The 21,191-nt window shown below is 40.5% G+C and overlaps 1 protein-coding gene across 1 annotated transcript in view; it reads right to left on the bottom strand.

The window, feature by feature from the left end:
• Positions 1-9,747: 9,747 nt before the first annotated feature.
• Positions 9,748-21,191, bottom strand: part of LOC117290295 (PRKR-interacting protein 1 homolog) — a 58,126-nt gene continuing 46,682 nt past the window's right edge. Inside the window, exon 6 of the mRNA XM_033771606.1 lies at positions 9,748-10,425. Within this exon, the coding sequence (XP_033627497.1) occupies positions 10,322-10,425 (104 nt within the window). The 3' untranslated portion in view covers positions 9,748-10,321. The remainder of the gene's footprint in view (positions 10,426-21,191) is intronic.

The raw sequence follows: 21,191 nt of genomic DNA, 5'->3' as shown, positions 1-21,191 counted from the left end.
TCAGCAATAAGATGATCACTTTCCCAAGGTCCAAGGTATGGCCAAGATCATGGGTTGGGCCAATGACATGCTGGGTCAAACTAGCACTCAAGACAGTAGTCAGAAAATGCGATATGTCACTCTTTGTAGGGACATCCACATGCAGATTAAAATCCCCTGCTATGATTAACTTACTGTTCAAAGAGTTCACGAAGTCCACAAATGAATCAAACTACGAGAGAAATTCTGCAGTTGTAAAGCCGTTTCTTGGGGAGGGTGGGGGTCTATAGAGCCATAAAACAACACTTTTTTTAAAGCATTTAAATAGCACCGTCGGTTTATAAACAGGTCAAAAGGTCAAGAAATGATCACCAACATATCCATTTTTTGTGAAGTACCTAAAGCAAGGGTATGAAAGGTCATGTGATGTACAACTACAGTAAACATGAAAGGTCGTGTGATGTATAGATTGTAAAAATAGCTAATGTGGTTAAGGAAATATGAACTTATGAAATAATGATATATGTGTGTAAGGGAAAAGCAAAATCATACATGTAGCCATGTGAAAACAGACCAAAAGATGAGACTATTTGTGACCACAAAAAAAAACACTTTTGGTGGTAATATACATATAAGCAACACCCAGGTCAAAATTCCAGTTGAACCTAGTTAACTGTGGTCAACTGGTTCAACTGGATAGTGATCAAACTCGTCCATTTTCCATATTAACCAACTGGTTTGGACTAGGTTTAACTGTGTTCAACTAGGTTGAAATTATAAACCAGTTGGTTTCTGTCCATTTTCCATATTAAACCAACTGGTTTTAACTGTGTTTAACTAGTTTATCAACTGGTTTCAACTAGTTCCAGTTAAACCCAGTTTAACTAGGTTCAACTGGAATTTTGACCTGGGCATATAGAGTGTTTTTTTAAGAGAGGACAACGCAAAAGAATATAATATGACCGGAACGCACTCAAATGTTCAAAAGCTCAAAGTTTAAGATTATGAAGTTTTCCCTTGTTAAAGGCTTTAAAGAACGTATGAAGCGTTGTGCATGTATGTTCTTAATAGGGATGGGGGGCGGGGGCGGTTAAGTAGGTGTAGGCAAACGGTAGTGTAAATAATATACATATAAGCAACATATAGAGTGTATAGCCCTGTGAAAATAGACCAAAAGATGAAACTATTTGTGACCACAAAAAAACAGTTTTGGTGGTAATATACATATAAGCAACATATAGAGTGTTTTTTTAAGAGAGGACAACGCAAAAGAATATAATATGACCGGAACGCACTCAAATGTTCAAAAAGCTCTAAGTTTAAGACGGCGTGTTTCTGCGTGTAAGGTTCCGTTCTCCCGCCCCCCGCCCCCCCTGACCCTTCCTCTCCCCGTCCCACATGCTCCCCTAATGCCTGCCTCCGTTTTCCATGATCCTATCCCATAGCAACAGTAAAATACAATGTGCCGTTCCCCGGGTCCCGCTAGAGTTCCGCGCTGTTCCGATTCCACAAAGCACTAAGATTGATCTTAACTTTGTATCAATCTTAATTGCTTTTAGCAAAGAGTGACATCACAATACCAATTACCCTGTCCCTGTCTGTACTCCGTGTCGTTTTCTTTTTCCCGTTCAGTTTATTTTTTTCCCTGTCCCGTATCATTTATAAGTCCCTTTTCTTTTTTCCCCTTCCCGTATTATTTTCCAAGCCCCGTTAATTTGTTTTCCGTCCTGATCATTATTTTCCCGTATTGTATTATTTTTTAGTAGAATTAATTTTTTTTCCCAATTCACCTTGTGTTGAAAACTCAACTGAAAAACAACTGGAATCAAAAGAAAGTAGCACAACAGAACATACCAAGAAAGCCAAACAACACAATGAATATAAATTAAAACAATCACCTTAAATGAGGAAAACACAAAGAAAAAAATTGAATCATTACTGTTTTGCCAATGAAAGAAACTGTAGAAGTGTCAAAAAATCGTTAATGTTGAAACTTAGAGAATAAGCCAAATCACCTTGTATTTAAAACTGGCATCAACTTATGCGCACTGTAACGTGTGTCTTTCTATGGGACGCAGCTTGGCGCAAGCGCAGAACTCCACGGTGTTGCTTCCTGGCATTTCCGAGCTACAAAAGACAATCGTGTGTTGGGGGTTGGGGCTAACAAAAGAGGTGTAGATGCCACAAGGTTTATAACAAAAAGTAATGTCCCAATGCGTAAACTTTCCAGGCGTGTTTTATTTGTTCTAACTACCAAGAAAATAGTGTGTTTGGGGGGTGGGGGTGATAAAAGAGGGGTAGATGCCGCGAGGTTTAAAATAAAAATTAATGTCCCCAGTGTAAACTTTCAAGGGTGTTTTATTAAGTTTGTCATAATTTACTTGAGGAGGGATGCATGTCCTGAAAAAATGGAGATGCGTGTTAGGTGCCGTCCCCCGTCCTCCTGCCCCTTCCTCTCCCCGTCCCACGTGCTCTAATGCCTGCCTCCGTTCTCCATGATCCCGTATAATAGCAATAGTTAAATAAAAGGTGCTGTTCCCCCGTCCCCTTCCCTCTCCCCGTCCAACGTGCTCTAATGTCTGCCTCCGTTCTCCATGATCCCGTACCATAGCAACAGTAAAATAAAAGGTGCCGTTCCCCCGTCCCCCTGCCCCTTCCCTCTCCCGGTCCCACGTGCTCTAAAGCCTGCCTCCGTTCTCCATGATCCCATCCCATAGCAACAGTTAAATAAACTACGTGCCGTTCCCCCGTCCCCTGCCCCTTCCCTCTCCCTGCCAACGTGCTCTAATGCCTGCCTGTGTTCTCCATGATCCCGTTCCATAGTAATGGTTAAATAAAAGCTGCCGTCCCCCCCATCCCCCTGCCCCTTCCCTATCCCCGTCCCATGTGCTCTAATGTCTGCCTCCGTTCTCCATGTTCCCGTACCATAGCAACAGTAAAATAAAAGGTGCCGTTCCCCTGTCCCCCTGCTGTCCCTTCCTCTCCCCGTCCCACGTACTCTAAAGCTGCCTCCGCCATTGTTCTCTCTCCATGATCCCGTCCCATACGCCTCTCTTAATATTTATGCATGACGTCATAATTCTTAATGAGGCTAAGTCCCCCATCACTTGCAGTGGTTACGCCCATCGCCTTGTTTTGGGTTAGCATTGAGACGTACCTCATGCATTATTAAGAGAGGCCTATAGCAAAAGTTCTTTGATTGTACTACTGTACGCGTACGCCGCCCACAGCAACACTTCTTTGCCTGCACTGTACGCGTGCGCTGCCCATAGCAAAAATTAAAACGGCACGCAAAACCACACAAATATGGGTGTTTTTTGCCCATAAATCTGTCAATTCTAAACGGATTTTTTTCAAAATAGATGAGTGTCAAGATGAAGTCAGTGTCTTTCTTCTGCGAAAATTTGGTGAGGTTTGATGCGGTATCCAGGGACGAGATCCAATAACACACAAACACACAAACGTACGTGCACTGTTACGTTAGAGGACACCTATTGTTCTTTCTGTTGTTTATGTATTGAAGCGATCCCCTTTGGTTTTTTACACAAATGACTAAAGAGGACACCTGAAAACAAAGAACCAACTAGTGAGGACCTATTGTCCCTTCTGGAAAATTTCTTAGGAGTGTAGACCATACAAACACACACCCACACCCACACAAGGAAGGACATGTCAGAAACGGTATGCCCCTTCAGTGGCTTCGCCTGTACAGGGCATAACAAAATAAGAGGCGATCCGGCGAACACCTAATAATAATAGGTCTTTGGTGCAATCCAGAGATGATCATTGCGTTGAACAAACACGAACAAAATCAACAATGTGAACACACTAAAATAAATGAGTTTTGTGAATGCGCTTGAAAGCATGCAACTACTATTTGTTAGGATCTTATGGTGTGTGGTAACTCATTCCAAAGAATTGGACTGAAAACACGTAGGTCTACTAACTTCCATCTGCGCAACATTGCAAGGATTCGCAAATACATCATTTCTCGTCTGGACTATTGTAACTCCCTGTTGTCTGGAATCACCAAATCAAATCTTAAACGCCTCACCATTACAGAGCTGCCAAACTTGTTCTCATTGTTAACTGTAGGAGAGCGCATGGAGAAGCGCATCCAATTCAAAACTCTTCTATATGTTTTTAAATGTTTATTAAATGGCATTGCTCCAGTTTATCTGTTTAATATGTTTCTTCTTCGTCCAGGACTCCGTTCTTCTTCTGATAAAACACAGCTTAAAATGTTTTTCCTGTTGTTTTCTCCCGACTCCGACCGATTGAGCCTAAATTTTCACAGGTTTGTTATTTTATATATAAGTTGTGATACACGAAGTGTGGGACTTGGACAATACTGTTTACCGAAAGTGCACGTAGGTGTGTTCGATGTTCGATCGAGGCAAAGTCTGCCTCGATTGACGTCACAAAAGGGGTAGGTGGAGTCGTCCCCCCCCCACAGATTATTTTTTTTTTTTTTACATATAAATCGTTAAAAACAATTACTCAAACAATTATTTTATTGTTCAGAAAAATATACTCTATTTCCAGGTGACAGCTTTTCACCACACGCGAACAAAACAAGTGTCTGCGTAAGTTTCGTGATTGGAGTTGGCACAAATTCTTAATTTTTTTCAAGTAACTTGACCTGAGGTCAAGTTTTAATATTGGTTTTTCTTCGTTATTTTGTTGAATTTATTTGTACTTCTATATACATGTATGTTGTATTTAGTAACTAGTATTACATCTTCAACAACATAATGTCATTTTTATGGTCAGAAGGTACGTTTAACTAAAATAATGGACGAAACAAAATCTCCCCAACGTAAAACTCCATAAGGTTGGGACCACAATGGTCCTGGAAGTTCAAATACAAGCGAGACTTGCGCGAGACTTGTACAGTCTATAGTAAATGGGTGGCATGGCAATATGTAGTGTATTGACTGGTGACAATAACTTTTTTTTTTTTTGTCAATTGGAAGTCAGTGTAGAGAGTTTAACACAGAGGAGATGAGAATGATGACGAGAAAACTGGAATACTGTATACAAAAACAAAATCTCTGTGTTTGCATCCTGACAGGGAGTGCATTAGGATAGTCTAACTTTGAAAGCTTAGGAGCCTGCATTGCAATCAAGCGTCATGTTTTTAAAACCTGCAAATGGGTCATATTTTTTGACCGCGTGAGTGCTTTCAATCACTTCCGGGGGTATATTCATTCATACCCAAAACAGTTATTACAGATTGGAATACAATAACGGACAATAAGACTGTTAAAGGAGTCGTTTTAATACACCTCTAAAGCAAATTGAAACTACGGCGCAACAAAAGTGACAGGGCGAACTAACGTATACCCCCGGAAGTGATAAAAATACTATTTATAGCGCCCTTGCGCGGTCAAAAATAAGGCACATTCTTACACAGATTTAACATGATTTGACATGGTCATGGATATATAGAAAAGGAAGAAAAGATTCTTGATGGTTGAAGATGGAATAACTTCAGTAGACCCGTTCTGGATTGTGATGTTGGATAGCCTTTATGTTGTGTTAGGGAGGCAGTAATAAAGAACTCAGTTGAAGAGTAATCAAGTTTGAGCACATGCAGGCTTTTAAAATAGTAACAATCCAAGGTGATCTTTTTATAGATTGGAGTAACAATGGTTTGTTTAGGTCACCTGGAAGTAGATTTTTTTTTCTTTCAAACATAAGAGTATATGCTTACGAACAATAAAACTATTTTTTTAGTAATTGTTTGTCACGATTTATATGTTTAAAAAATATGTAAAGTTGTTTGGGGGGCTGACTCCGCCTACCCCTTGTGTGACGTCAATCAAGGCAGACTTTGCCTGCAATGCGTATAGTAAACACACGTCCAAGTCGTGAGTTGGTACATTTCAAAAAAGTGTTTTTCTGTATTCAGCAGCAATACACCTGGTCGGCATTGCCGGAAATAAACGTTTTTGAAACGTACAAGCTCACGACTTGGTCCGTACATGTACTTTGCAATTGTGTTTACTCTACGCATTACAGGCAAAGTCTGCCTCGATTGACGTCATGAACAGCGCCCTCTCGGGTCGGGGTCTACTCTCAAATTTGTAAATAACATAAGAACTGATTTTTTAAAACCTTAGTTAACTGTTTGTTCACATTCCACTCATCAAAACACACATATTAGTGACAAAAGCTTTATTTTGAAAAAATACCACTTCCAGGTGACTTTAAGATCCATTTGAAACCCAACAAGAAGTACAAATATTACCAGAGTATTTTCATTAATTTCTTACAGCAGCACGAGGCATGGGTGGGAAATTTATTACAAAATGTCTCTCCTCAAATAGGTACACGTTGGGTGTCGTGGACGAGTGGATAAGAGCACCAAACTCAAGCTCTGGTGCTTCTGTTCAGCAGAGTGTGTGGGTTTGAATCCCGGTCGTGACACTTGTGTCACTGAGCAAGACAATTAACTAAAAATGCTTCTGTCCACCCAGGGGTAAATGTGTACACCTGCGAGGGCAGAGATGGTAATTGTGATTTATTTAGCAGTAAACTCCCAAGGGAGCTGAGATGGTTTAAAGAATGAATTAAGGCCCAGTGACCAGGGGTAATCATGTTGGAAGCGCTTTAAAACGCCCTTCTGGTGTGAAGAGGGCTTTATAAAAACTGGTAATTATTATTACTATTTGGGGGAAAAAAGTAATTAATTAGTGAATGAGGGTCAGGCGGCTGTGGGGAAAAAGTAGACGGCCAAACAAAAGGTATATTAGTCATTTCCTTCTTGGATGTTCAGACCATGAGGTTGAATGGTCTCTCCCTACTCCCTACTCAAACGAACAGTCTCTCTGTGGTTGCCTAGTGCCTCTATGCCCTGTAAAATCATGTCAGAAATTGAGTGATTAGGAAGACTGAAGTGATGTCCTACAGGTCTATCCAGCTTTTCTTGACTGTAGATCTCTCGCCGTAGAAACGCCTCTTGAGTGTAGTTCTTGTTTCACCTATACTTACCTTTTGTTTTGCCGTCTCCTTTTTCCACACAGCCTTTTAGCCTGAGCCTCATTCACTAATTAATTACTTTTTTTCCCCCACTTCCCCACCCTTGATATTGTCCTTTGTGTTTCCATCTTCTTGTTGTCAAGCCAATCCCTTCCCTACAACCCCCCCCCCTTTTGTCCCCCTATTCATTGTTTACCCATTGCTTTTTTAATCACAATTACCATCTCTGCCCTCACACGCAGTTTTGTCCGGGCGCTGCGTTGTGCGTCCGGGTAAAAAAAAAAAAAAAAAAACTTCGAACTCAAACCACCGTTTCAATGCGCTGTATCAACTATCTTTGTGTGTATAATATAGTGTGCAGCGACTGGTACCCAGAGGTCGGCTATTTCGTAAGGGCATTTTTCTCTGTGTCGCAGGGCATCCTAAATACATTTTGACAACAGCGTGGTGTTAGTGTTCTTTCGTTTTGACGGTTCGTTGTACGTGATAAACCGTACCACGAGTACCATCCAAATGGAATTGACACTGAACGCCAAACAAGGCTCACCCTATAATCATTTGATCCAATCATGTGTGCACATCGAGTACATAGGTCATTGATAATCATTAATATTGCTGTTCATTGAAATTTCTGCTCATGAATCACTTATTTATGTATTCAGGGGGGGGGGGGGGTTACAGTTAATGAAACCCAATGGCAGATTCGTACAAAGAGTGGATGCATACAGGTGTCCTTATCTAGAAAGCTGAAGTGTGTTAAAATGAATAATGCATTCCTGCTCATTCATCAGTAATACATGACGGTTCTGTACCCCTTTGGATTGGATGACAGCGTGGTGGGCGGTCGGTATTGTACTTAATGGATTTTGATTGGATATGATGCTGTGTATCGTACACTACGTGTAATAAACTGACTGAAACGAAAGAACGCTACTTAGACTTGGTTCCAAGTCAGTGATCGTGCGGTTTAGTCGTCCTGATCTATTATTGACTAACACAGCGCCCTCTTGTGGATAAACCTCTGTCATTGAGCGAGTTAGAGCGTGGTAGCAAATCTACAGGGAATTCTGCGTGGCTGATGCATAGAAATTACCGCAATCTCGGACTTGAACTCAAGTTTGCGTGGTACTAGGAGACAATTCAGAGATCGAAAAATACCCGGACGCAAATCTGAAACTGTTTTTGAGCGACTGGCACAAAGTGGTCGTGTTAGTGCTGAAATGATTTGAAGATAGAATTAGCTGTTGCAAACAACTTACCAACCAAATGGACCAAGGGTATAAATGCCAAAAATAGTTAATGGCCTGATGTTTCGACCCTAGCAGAGTCTTTCTCGAAGGCTAAATGACAACACAACAAACATGAACAGGTAACTAAGTGAAACATAAGCAGTGAAGTGAAAATACATGAATGGGGTTAGAGAGCATACAGAAAAAAGCAAGGGGTTAACAATTAATAGGGGGACAAAAGGGTTGTAGGGAAGGGACTGGCTTGACCACAAGAAGATGGAAACACAAAGGACAATATCAAGGGTGGGGAGGTGGGGGGAAAAGTAATTAATTAGTGAATGAGGGTCAGGCTAAAATGCTGTGGGGCAATAGTAGACGGCCAAACAAAAGGTATACATGTATTAGTTGTTTCCTTCTTGGATGTTCAGACCATAAGGTTGAATGGTCTGTAGGCGTCTAATCCAGAGTTTCTCCCTTCTCAAAAGAACAGTCTCTCTGTGGTTGCCTAGTGCCTCTATGCCCTGTAAAATCATGTCAGAAATTGAGTGATTAGGAAGATTGAAGTGATGTCCTACAGGTCTAACCAGCTTTTGGGTCTTGACTGTAGATCTCTGGCCCTAGAAACGCCTCTTGAGTGTAGTTCTTGTTTCACCTATACTTACCTTTTGTTTTGCCGTCTCCTTTTTCCACACAGCCTTTTAGCCTGAGCCTCATTCACTAATTAATTACTTTTTTTCCCCCACTTCCCCACCCTTGATATTGTCGTTTGTGTTTCCATCTTCTTGTTGTCAAGCCAGTCCCTTCCCTACAACCCCCCCTTTTTGTCCCCCTATTGTCTACCCATTGCTTTTTTTTCTGTATGCTTTCTAACCCCATTCATGTATTTCCACTTCACTGCTTATGTTTCACTTTAGTTACCTGTTCATGTTTGTTGTGTTGTCATTTAGCTGTCGAGAAAGACTCTGCACTAGGGTCGATACGTCCGTCCATTAACAATTTTTTGCTGAAATGATTTGCACAAAATTATTGGCACAACCAGTCGATCTTGCAGGAATAATAGTTTGAGTAATTGCCAACCGTGCAGGATCGGAATGAATGTTTTGTGGTTTGTGCAATCGGCTTATCTATTTGAGCATGAATAATTTGTGCGCAATATGCCGATAGATATGAAATATTTTGCACAATTTGGAGATCGCGCACGAATTATTTGCGCAATTTGACAACAGTGCAGGAATGATTAGTGCAATTTGACGATAGTGCAGGATTGGTTTAGCGCCTGGACAAAATTTAACCCTGTGGAGAACCCTGCATTAATCCTCTCAGATCTTTCTTTCCTGAAAGTGTGAAAATACTCCCGTAGTACATTCTCAAGATATCTGACATGGTTTTGTTTTCATAGACCTTTCAGAGAATAGTTTCTGCCACTACTCAGTTAGATGCCAAGATCACACTATTTTAAAGCGGTTGACAGACAGGAGCATTTTACGTAGGTGTGTAAACAGATAGATAATAAATATTGCTAAAGTGATGGAAGCAGATGGTGCACAAAGAAGCCTTTACAGTTCAGTTATGTAAACATTTATTGTATATACAACATTTGAAGATATTGCCACCCGCAATATAAAATGGGCTCGTCGAGGCAGTCTCATTTTGCAAGTTACTTCACCGGCAGCCTACAGCTACAAGAACCCTGTTCCAACTGACATGTATACATATACATGTACTCAAGACGTTGGCACAATGAGTATGAGCATTGGTTTTGATGATTGAAGATATGAACTGTCTGCGTCCGAGAGTTTAATGAGACTTTTTTCAACATTGGTGGCTTACTTCCCTCTAGACAATTGATATATGTTCCACAATTTATTGCAGAATTTGTCACCCAAACTAGCCTACACGATTGTGCCATGATAAATATGGTCTGAGAGAAATGGTACAAGCCACAGCATGGGCTGAACAGAAACTCAATGTTAGTTTAAGTGAAATGTGTAACAAGTTGACTGCAGTTTTTGTAAAGAGCACCACTGTCATGTTCCGAGAGTTTATATAAATTGGTGTTTGGCAGCTCTGTCCGTTCATAATTCAACATCAGGCAAGGTGCTTGATTGTGATGATCATGTTGAATTCCATCACCTTCCACCAATCAAGAAGCAATTCTCCTCTGCATCATCATCACCAGTCTCCGACAGATCTTGCTCCTTCACCTCCTCAGTGTTCATTTCACATTCATTTCCTAACAATAAGGAGCAAAATAATAAAAACTAAAGAAATTACAAGCTCTCAGCATCGAACTATGCCAGTATTAACTTTAACCCCCCCCCCCCCAAATAAAAAAACTGCCGTGACAAAATATAACTACATTAAGAGTCTCAATCAGCCAATACTGCGGGTATCGAACATTTTAAAAAACAACTCGAAAGAAGACTATATCATTCAAATATGGGCTGGGACCTACATGCGCCCCACATGGTGTAACCCATATTATGGGCCCCTTCTCATCCTGCACCTGGGATTCTTATTGGGCCCATATTGGTAAGCCCAGATCTACCCCATTTGTCCCACATGGGCCCCATATTATGGGTACCAGCATATTTTCATGTGTGTCCTACATGGGCGATATCGTGTGTCCTGATGGGGTAGTATGGGCCCCACGTGATCCTGCACCCAAGATTCATATTGGCCAAATGGGTTGGCCGATGGGATACATCTGGGGCCCATCTGCATGATCTTGGGGGGAAAAAAATCTGGTTTATCCCATGAGCACTACCTGGGATTCGTATGGGCAATCTGGGCCAATATGAGGGGTCCATGTGGGTGGCACAGAAATGGGCCAGCCCAGATAGCTTAATGTTAATTAGTCTAAAAGTTATCAATGACATGATTTGAGGGGATGACTAGTCGATATTATAACACCCCTAACAAGTATTCTGCCTGCTCATTGGTTTAGACCCATCACATGACATGTCTTAGTTTTGCTAGACGACGGCCGTGTGATAGTGCGTCGGTTTGCCGTGCGCTAGTCCGAAGACTAGCACAGGCGTGCATTACCTAGACGTCCGTTGCGTGTACGAGGATGATTAATAATTATTAATAGTCTATAACCATTTCGGATTGCACGACACTACATGCAGCACAGTAAAAGTTTTTGCAATCTGTATTCGCATCGTCCGTTGATTGTAGGTCTGTAACTTAATAATAGTAGTACAGTATTTAGAAATGTTTGGGGTGTTATAAAACAAATATTTACTCGTGCAATGGTTAGAACTATGACTCCCTCGGTGATCCCCGTAGCGTTCAATTTTCCCTCGGCTTCGCCTCGGGAAAATAGAACGCTCCTCGCCTCGGGAAAATAGAACGCTCCGGGGATCACCTCGGGAGTCATAGTTTTAACCATATCACTCGAAGCAGTCAATTTTTGTATATTAGCTCCCCGAGGTACATGTATTGGAAGTTGACAAACTAGTTCCTGAGGCGAAGCCGACAGAACTAGTTTGTCAACTTCTAGTATTGAGGGGAGCTAATATCGACTACTTACCCAAAATGGTTTGAGGGGATGACTAGTCGATATTAGCTCCCCGAGGTACATGTATTGGAAGTTGACAAACAAGTTCCTGAGGCGAAGCCGAGGGAACTAGTTTGTCAACTTCTAATATTGAGGGGAGCTAATATCGAATATTTACCCAAAATAAACCATGTTAAAAAAATACTTTATTTGTTTTACTACAATGTACACTTCATACATATTCAGCATCAGAACAGAGTGCATGACAAATTGAATAGCGCCCGGGTCTGACATCGGTAATGCGCTTGACAAGTAGAATGTAGCTCCCGGGCTGCCCGGGCGCTGTTCTACTTGTCATACGCATAAACCATGAGCGTGATTACTCGTGTGCATGCTTGGTAAATATCAAAATTAGTACCTGTACTGGTGATGAATGGACCAGTAAGAACTAGACTCTCGATCATAAATATGTATGACGTATAGTAATCTACAAAACCACATTAGCTAAGAACCATATTAGTCAGTTTTACATAACACCCAAGCATATCCTTGCCATTTAATTGGAGGATTGTCCGTCAACTGATAGCAAATAAAAGTACTATTGCAAGCTATGACACTTACCGTGCATTTTTCGTTCTTCACCGTGCATTTTTGTTTCCATCCGAAAAGTACTATTGCACGGTGAAACATCACTGCGTGCGTGGCATCTTTGGTATGCCAGCAGTGTTACTGCACGCACATAATGCACGCACATAATGCACGCACATACATGTAATGCTACATTTGGCGTCTGCATGCCTCAAAATAGCTGTACAGAACGCACATAGTCACTGTTGAATCCAACAGGCCACCCACAAGAAATCTCACAATTAATGTTTTGAAAGTTGTATCCTTCAATCAAAATGACAGTTGGACCTACTTGGATGTAATATAAAACAAATAATGAATGTTTTTCATTCGTGCACTAGTGCAAATATTTTCATTTGTTAAACGGTGGAATGTTCCATTCAACTTGGCTCCGCCTCGTTGAATAGAACATTCCATCTTTCCACTCATGAACATATTCGCACCATTGCACTCATAAACATTCATTATTTGTATTTAATATACCTCTCCTTGCAATTGGCATATGTATTATGTATAGTCAAGGAACTGAGGTACAGTCATGGTTAACAGTTATTTGATCAAAATTGTCATTATTTAAATTGCATGTTTTCAATAATATACAGTTCTGGGGGAAAAGGTTTACATGTATAGATAGCTGATGGACTCAACTTTCATATGACACCAAAAAGTCCGAAAAATAATTCACGTTTGGGTGAACACTGCTCACGTTTGTAAAGGTTATGAAAATTAGGTTGCACAGGAATTAATCTTCAAATTTGTGAGAGGCAAGTCCTTCGGAGCCTACAAAATTGAGATTGATAATTAATGACAAATTCATGATCAATTACAATCAGTTTGGGTTTGCTGAGTGAATTTTGTGGTTCATTAGACCAAACTCTTAACTTTTATTAAACCAAACTTTTGTTCATGAGGGAACAGGAATTGCATTTATTTTAAAGCATTGTAACTTTCCCTGGTACTTTCCCATAACTCAGGTGCGTTCATGGGAGTCAGGATGGGATGATTGTACATGTTGTAATTTCCATAATACAACATAATTTTTTACATCTGTGACTTTGAATTAAACCTTCAAACCTCATTTCAGTTAGTCTAAGATTAGATGAACATCTCATTGATTTACTTAATAACCAGATGGGGATTATTAAGGGAATCAATGTGTGGTGAAGAGGTTTACAACTAGTGGTTCAAACCCGCCGTGGCCTGGTTCTTGATAATTTTACCAAGAGGAAGTTGAGGTAAATTATCAAGAACAAGGCCTCGGCGGGTTTAAACCACTAGTTGAAAACCAATTCAACACACTTTGATTGCCATTCATAAATACCTTTTCGGTAAAAAAACATCAACACTTTTAGGTCAAAAAGTAAAATAAATGCAAAAATTGTAACTGTTCAATGATTGTTTTCAACACAACACCCCTTCAATGGAATGGTAAGGCCCTCGGGTAAACAACTCCTTATGAGGAGATTGCTGTGCGCGTCGCACGTATTGCGTGATGTGGCACAACTGTTCCAGCCTTCGATCAATCGACAAATATGAAACTGATAGAGTTAAGAACTAACAGATCATGGGGGGGATAGGGCCTTTGCTTCAGCAGCCCCTCATTTATTGAATTCATTAAAAAGGTCTCTAGTTAAGGAGGTGAGCGGCATTTTTGAATAAAAGTTGGTAACATACCTACATGTAATTTACCTAATTTGGGATGCTGATTCCGAAAATGATGGATACCAAGGCTAATTTTGAGTCCTTGTCCCTGAAAATCACATTTAAAACGGCACAGAAAACCTAGCAGATGACAATACTTTACATGCAAAAATAGTCAGGTTCTGCTGTAGTTACATACAGCTGTTGTCAGGATTCAGGTACCCAGTTATGTCGAGTATCCGGTTCAGAGTTTTGAGTGTGTTTCACACATTCACACCATGCACTTACAAAGTAGTATCAAAGTGAGTTGAATTCTGCAATCAATTTGCACTTACAAATGATCTCAAGGTACTTTTGAAAGTGTTTGAGTTTCTGGTATTTCCATAAAGAGACACTCATTACTCGGGTTTCCATAACTTTGGCTTATTCTTTGGTGTTTAAAGAACAAGACCGTGGAACATATTCTCTTAAAATGTACGCTGATACACATACCAGGTGCAGCAATACTCAATGATACAGTTAATGTTGATATGTATACATGCATTGTTAATCCACAATCAATTTTTCATTGGTCCAATGTTGGTGAGTAGAGCTCATTGTAAGCGTTCAAATTCATGGTTTAAAATTCATGGTTTAATCTTTCTACTCAAAAAATTTGGATTTTGAAGGATTTTTAAGCAACACATTTTTCGTTCATGCTTGAGAATTTTCTTATATAAATTTAGTTACACAAACAAGGACAACTTTCACAAGTAAAGACGATTTGATTCAGGAACCAAGGACATTATAAAATACCCTTGATCCACCCCTGTCTTTTCGGCTGAGTTTGAGAAACAAGGGATAAACAAACCTACTTCTTTACATAAATTATTTCCGCTCAATCCACAATTACAAGAATAGACTCCTTAGGAAGAAACTATAAATAAATAGTAAACTACACTATAGCGGGTACAACCATGATGTGTAAATCTCTTTTGAGTGAGTGTTGACTCTGATAAGAGCCGGTTCGGTCTCAACGTTTTGAACAGTATACTCTGCTGGCCGAGAAAGAAGTAATTTCCCACCAAAATAATTGAATTTGATTTCGAGACCTCGGAATTTGATTTTGAGGTCCCGAAATCAAGCATCTGAAAGCACACGACTTTGTGTGACAAGGGTGGTTTTTCTTCCATTATTATCTCGCAACTTCGACGACCAACTATGTTCAAATTTTCACAGGTTTGTTATTTTGTGCATATGTTGAGATACACCAAGTGATATTAGGTGTTTGTGAACAAACACAAAGCTGTTCCGTGTTGTTTGGTTAGGATTATGTACTAAAATGACCAATGTGTCTATAACTGAAAAAAAGTTTGAAAATAGGTTGTATATTTCTTGAGATATGATCCCACTTCCGGTTGACCCGGAAGTAGAGGTCAACTTGGGGTCACGGCATTTCAAAATTAATTTCGAATCCCCAAGGAGTCTATAACTACAAACAATTTAAAAATCACCCTTGTACTTCTTGAGATATGGTCTCACTTCCGATTGACCCGGAAGTGAAGGTCAACTTGATTTTCAAAATTAATCTCCAATCCCCGAGGAGAGACTATAACTACAAACAGTTTTAAAAGTCGGCTGTGTACTTATTGAGATATGGTGCTGCAAAGATTTCCTAATTAAATATGCAAATGAGGATCACATGGCTAATTAATTAAGAGTTTTAACATTTTTTACATTAGGAACTAAGAGAAAAACTCATAAGCACTTCTAATTACCGTAGTTTGACACTCGATGACGTCACAGTAAAAAAATGTATTTTTTATACTAACAAATTTGATAAGGAACACATGATGGTCCAATCCAATGCCTTCAAACAAATTCCTATTAAGACGTGGGTTATCCTCTCTCTGTGTCGGATTCCCATTAAAGGCACTGGACACTATTGGTAATTACTCAAAACAATTATTAGCATAAAACCTTTCTTTGTGATGAGTAATGGGGAGAGGTTGATGGTATAAAACATTGTGAGAAACGGCTCCCTCTGAAGTGCCATAGTTTTCGAGAAAGAAGTAATTTTCCATGAATTTGATTTCGAGACCTCAGATTTAGAATTTGAGGTCTCGAAATCAACCATCTAAACGCACACAACTTCGTGTGACAAGGGTGTTTTTTCTTTCATTATTATCTCGCAACTTCGACGACCGATTGAGCTCAAATTTTCATAGGTTTGTTATTTCATGCATATGTTGAGATACACCAACTGTGAAGGCTAGACTTTGACAATTACCAATAGTGTCCACTGCCTTTAATAATAATAATAAACATTTCTATGGCGCTCTACAATTAACACTGCGCCTCACACGAAAAACAAAATAACATACATGTAAGTAGAAAAAAAAAAAAAAAAAAAATACTAGAGGCTCTCAGTGGGGAAACAAAAACGTTTTGAGAGACCGCTTGAAGATCGAAGTAGACACTGCTTCTCTGACGTCACATGGCAGTTTGTTCCAACGCTTAGGAGCTGCATTGAAAAATAGATTGTCTCCAGCCTTTTTATAGGAGCGGGGAACAACCAAGCGTGTGACGTCAGAAGCAGAGCGGAGCCTTCTTCGGTCTTCAGAACGACCAGTATTGTAGAGGATGATGTTTTCTGCGAGGTATTTTGGTGCTTGTTCATGAAGACATTTGTGAACATACAGGAGGATTTTGTGTTTGATTCTTTCTCATACTGGCAGCCAGTGAAGAGATCTCAGCAGGTCAGAAGAATTTTGTTCTTTGCCACAGGCAAACACAAGACAAGCAGCTTTGTTCTGAAGGCGCTGTAGACGCTTGAGATATACTTCTCTGACACCGTACAATAGTGTGTTGGCGTAGTCAATGCGAGAAAGAATCAATGATCTGACAGCATGATGGCATGACGACTGAGTAAGAAACCTGTGAATACGCCATAAATTACGGATATGAAAGTTCACACTCTTAAATACAGAATTTATGTGACTAGTCATGGAGAGGGATGAGTCCAGATTTACACCCAAATTTTTAACAGTAGCAGAGGGGTTGATGGATATGTCATCTAAATCGTGCTGGATGTTGGGAAGTGTGTTAAGAAGCCTCGGAGAGGCAAACACCATAAATTAAGTTTTGGGCTTGATATAGTTGCAACCTATTACTACTCATCCAGGTGTTGATTTGAGAGATGCAGGTAGAAAGATTTCTAAGGGCCCTAGAACCTTGGGGTCAAATTCAGTATAAAGTTTGGTGTTGTCGGCATAGACATGGAAATTTATATTCTAGTATCTGATGATGTCACCAATGGGATGAGTGTACATGATAAATCCCTGTGGTCCTATAACAGAGCCCTGTGGTAAGGAGCATTTAAGAACATGGTTATCAGATACTGCATTTCTAATGGACAATTTGGTACAGCAATCATTTAGGTAAGACTAGAACCATGCAAGGGCAACACCTGTGATACCAAACGGGTCTCAAGCCTATCCAAAAGAATATGATGATCAATTGTATCGAATGCTGCAGACATATCGAGTAAAACCATGAGAACAACTTTGTTTTTGTCAAGAGAATGTGAAATGTCACTTTTGACCTTGAGCTAGGCCGTTTCTGTACTGCGGTGTGCTTTATAAGCGGATTGAAATTTCTCATCAAAGTTGTTGTTGTTGACGTGGTTTATGACTTGACATGATGCACCCTTTTCAGTAAGTTCGGCAAGGAATTTAATATTAGAAATCCGGCGAAAGCTATTGAGTACATTGCAATCCATGGTAGGTTTCTTAAGCACAGGTGTGATGATGGACTGCTTTAATGTTTCAGGGAAAACACCAGACTTCAGCGAGGCATTCACAATTCTGGTTATAACAGGTAGCAGGATGGGTAGACACTCTTTGATTAGCCATAACGGAATAGTGTCAAGTGAGCAGGTTTAAATCGGCCGATGAGTTGTTCAACCTCTGAGTTGGTGAGGGACTCAAAAGTAGGCATTGTTTTGCTGGAATGAAGACAGTCAGTGTGCTGGGCAACCCCAGTGAGTATATGGGTCTGGGGTTGAATATTAGACCTGATTTTCTCAACTTTGTCGACAAAGAAGGACATAAAGTTGTTGGCAAGTTTGGTATCAGAGTCATAGACTGGTAGTATTTTGAAAGGAAGTATTTAGAAGACCATTGATCGTGGTGTACATTTCTTTTGAGCTGGCATTGGTGAATTTGCTTAACAAGTAGTCAATTTTGGCGTTGGCTATCAGCTGACATACTCTGGCTTCTGGGCAGTAAATGTGCTGAAATCGGAATCCGAGCGACTTTTGCGCCATCTGTGTTCAAGCTGACGGCGAGTTCGTCTTTCTTCATGGATCATGTTGCTGTACCATGGAAGTCTGGAATTTACAACACGAACTCTGGTGGTGACTGGACATACTTCATCGAGTACAGAGAGTGTGAGGGATTCTAACATCTCCGACAGTACAACTGGGTCGTCTCCATCTGTTGTAATCTCTCTAAGACGTTCAGCAAGGAGATCTTTAAACAAGTTTAAATTCAACTTTCCATACTCACGAGATGTTCTAGTTATCTTCAGCGGAGAGGGGTTTTCACACATGAGGATGCATTTCACAATGTTGTGATTGGAGTACAGAACAGGGTGTATTTCAGTAGCTTGAACAATGTCATCATCAGAACGAGTGATTAATAATCAAGCGTACATGTATGGCCTAGTTTGTGAGTAGGTCCCGATATGTGTTAACAAAAACCGATGGTTTCTGTAATTGTGAGAAACTGTCGGACGTCCCATTTCTCTGGGATATCAACGTGGATGTTAAAGTCTCCAAGGATCACCAGTTGACAGGGGGAAAGGGACAGTTCATCCAGGAACAGCTCAAACTCAATCAAGAAGTCAGAGGTCTTGAGGCCATTAGCAGGTGACGGAAGAGGTCGATAAACTGCCACAAATAGTATTGTTTTACTCTTGTTCTTGACACAAACATGTTCGAAGTTGAGAGTTTCAAAGCAAGAAGGTGTTATAAACAGATCAAGGGATTTCTAGAAGAGGACCCCAATTCCAGCACCTTGGTTTACGTTTCCGCGGGGAATGATAAGAAATCCATAGCCAGGGGGAGTACACGTACACTCCCATGTCACAACTGTATTATGTGTGGTAAGCCAGGTATCAGTTAAGAACATGATATCAACATCATTCTCCAAAATATAGTCAACAAATGTGCGAGTTTTGTTGCACAAAGAATTGGCGTTCCATGTTTGGACATTGAGGTTTGAGTAAGGTTTGGTCCTAACAAGTGGTGCCAGGTTAGCGGGGTTACATGTACGTCTGTTGTATTGACGATTTTGATTGGTTTGTTCATTGTGGCCTGGTTGAGTTGAAGTTGGGCCGATCCAACTAGATAAACTAGATTGTTACGAATTAGATATTTTCCTACCAGTTCTCGTTCCTCCTCGTTTGCGCCAGCGTTTCGTTGCCGGAACAGGGGAGGCATTGGTATATCCGGTCCATGAAATTGGTGTGTAAGACATGGTCGGCATAGGAGGTTTAGGGAGTCCAAAGTCAGACAGGTCTCGGCAGAAACAGGACATTTCAGAGAGTTGGTGATACATAGTTCACGCAAAAAGATGGCTGAGTATTGGATACCATGTTCAATGGGAGTCAAAGCTGCGTTCTTAGTTATAAATAGAGGCTGATTGCGTCTCATTGTTGTGAGGTACTGAGGCAGGTATGTCACAGTGCAATGATCTGGAGTTCTCAATAGGTCCGGAACAATGGGAAGAGCATTGAACAAAGAACTGCTGTCTTCTAACAAGTAGTGCAGGTTCATTGTTTTGTACACGAATGATACCAGAAACAAGCATAAAATGCATCGGATTGGTAACATTGAACTGGAAACAGAAGCCCTCATCGTGATCTATACATGTTATCATACATATATTTGAGTTTTGAAAGGTGGAAAAAAACTATATGACAGATAAAAGGCAATATTGTCAGAGAGCAGTGAGAAGTGAAAGCTGCCACGTACACGGCGCTGCACATTTCAAGGCAGTCTTCACATAGCCGTGGTTGCGCAATCACCGCACAATTTGCCAGCTAGCCATTGGGTCTGATTTCTCAGTAAATAAATTATACCTTGATTAGTTTTGGATTGTAATAAATCTTTGTGAAATAATAGGTGTTTAAAACTGGCATAATTTTGTAGTTGTACATGCCTTTCATACTCCTGCTAATAGGGGGCGCTCTAAGGAGACATATCAATTCAATATGCAAGATTAATGCAATGTCAAGCTATAACTTCCCCTCAATTAGGTCACCTATCAACAAGGAATTTCACAAATAAGGGAAGCAAACTTTAGAACACAGCCCGGCTTGATGGCTTTGCTTTCAACCAACCTCTGTGCATACAATCATGGAGGAAGGAAGAGAAGGAGTTTGAAGGGACTTCAAAAGCCGAACCCGTGGTACCACAGTCGTTTAGCCTCACCTCATTATCACCCACATACCTTATAGAAACAATGAGCAACCTAGCGTCTGTGACTTTGCGTGTGCGCACTTGGTTCTTCACGCAACTATGGCCTCGTATATCGTATGGATATACATGTAATAAAGAAAAAAAAATCTTTTTTGGAGATGCGATAACATTTTTGGACGCTATCGAACACCTTAACGATGAACACAATTGAATACAAACTACCCTCATGTGCTAATACCCAATTTTTGAACTGCCGCTAGTGACCGGAAAGTTGCCAAAAATTTATTAAAAAAAGCTGTGATATTTCCATGAAAACACCGCAAACGAAGATGAAGAAGTCAGTCACAACTCACCTTCTACAACTCCGCTTTTCATGTGAAAAAACCCCAAAAGAACCGGAAAAAACATCGCAATCGTTTGTACAATGTGCGCATCCATGAAAGACAAAGAAAACACACTACATGTTCGCATGCAAAAACTGTGTATTTTTGCAATTCTTGCCTCCAATGATTCATCTTTACACGCAAGCAACAGTGCAGAGTGGCGGTACCGCACGTTCTGTACAAAGAGATCTAATCGCGCTCACTAATCGGCCGTCCTGCAGGAGGTCTCCTATCTTTTTTCCACTGGTCCGACAGGGGCATTGTCAGGGTTTTCATTTGTTACTCTGCAGTTTGGTGGGCCGTTCAAACTCCTTCTCTTCCTTCCTCCATGATACAACCACCATTCTCCACTTCCTGTGCAAGCGCTGAAAAATCTGCGCAGG

This window comes from Asterias rubens, chromosome 5 (assembly GCF_902459465.1).
Source record: "Asterias rubens chromosome 5, eAstRub1.3, whole genome shotgun sequence".
Lineage (NCBI taxonomy): Eukaryota > Metazoa > Echinodermata > Asteroidea > Forcipulatida > Asteriidae > Asterias > Asterias rubens.
Note: the sequence above shows the minus strand (reverse complement) of the source record. Positions and strands in the feature narration are given on the sequence as shown.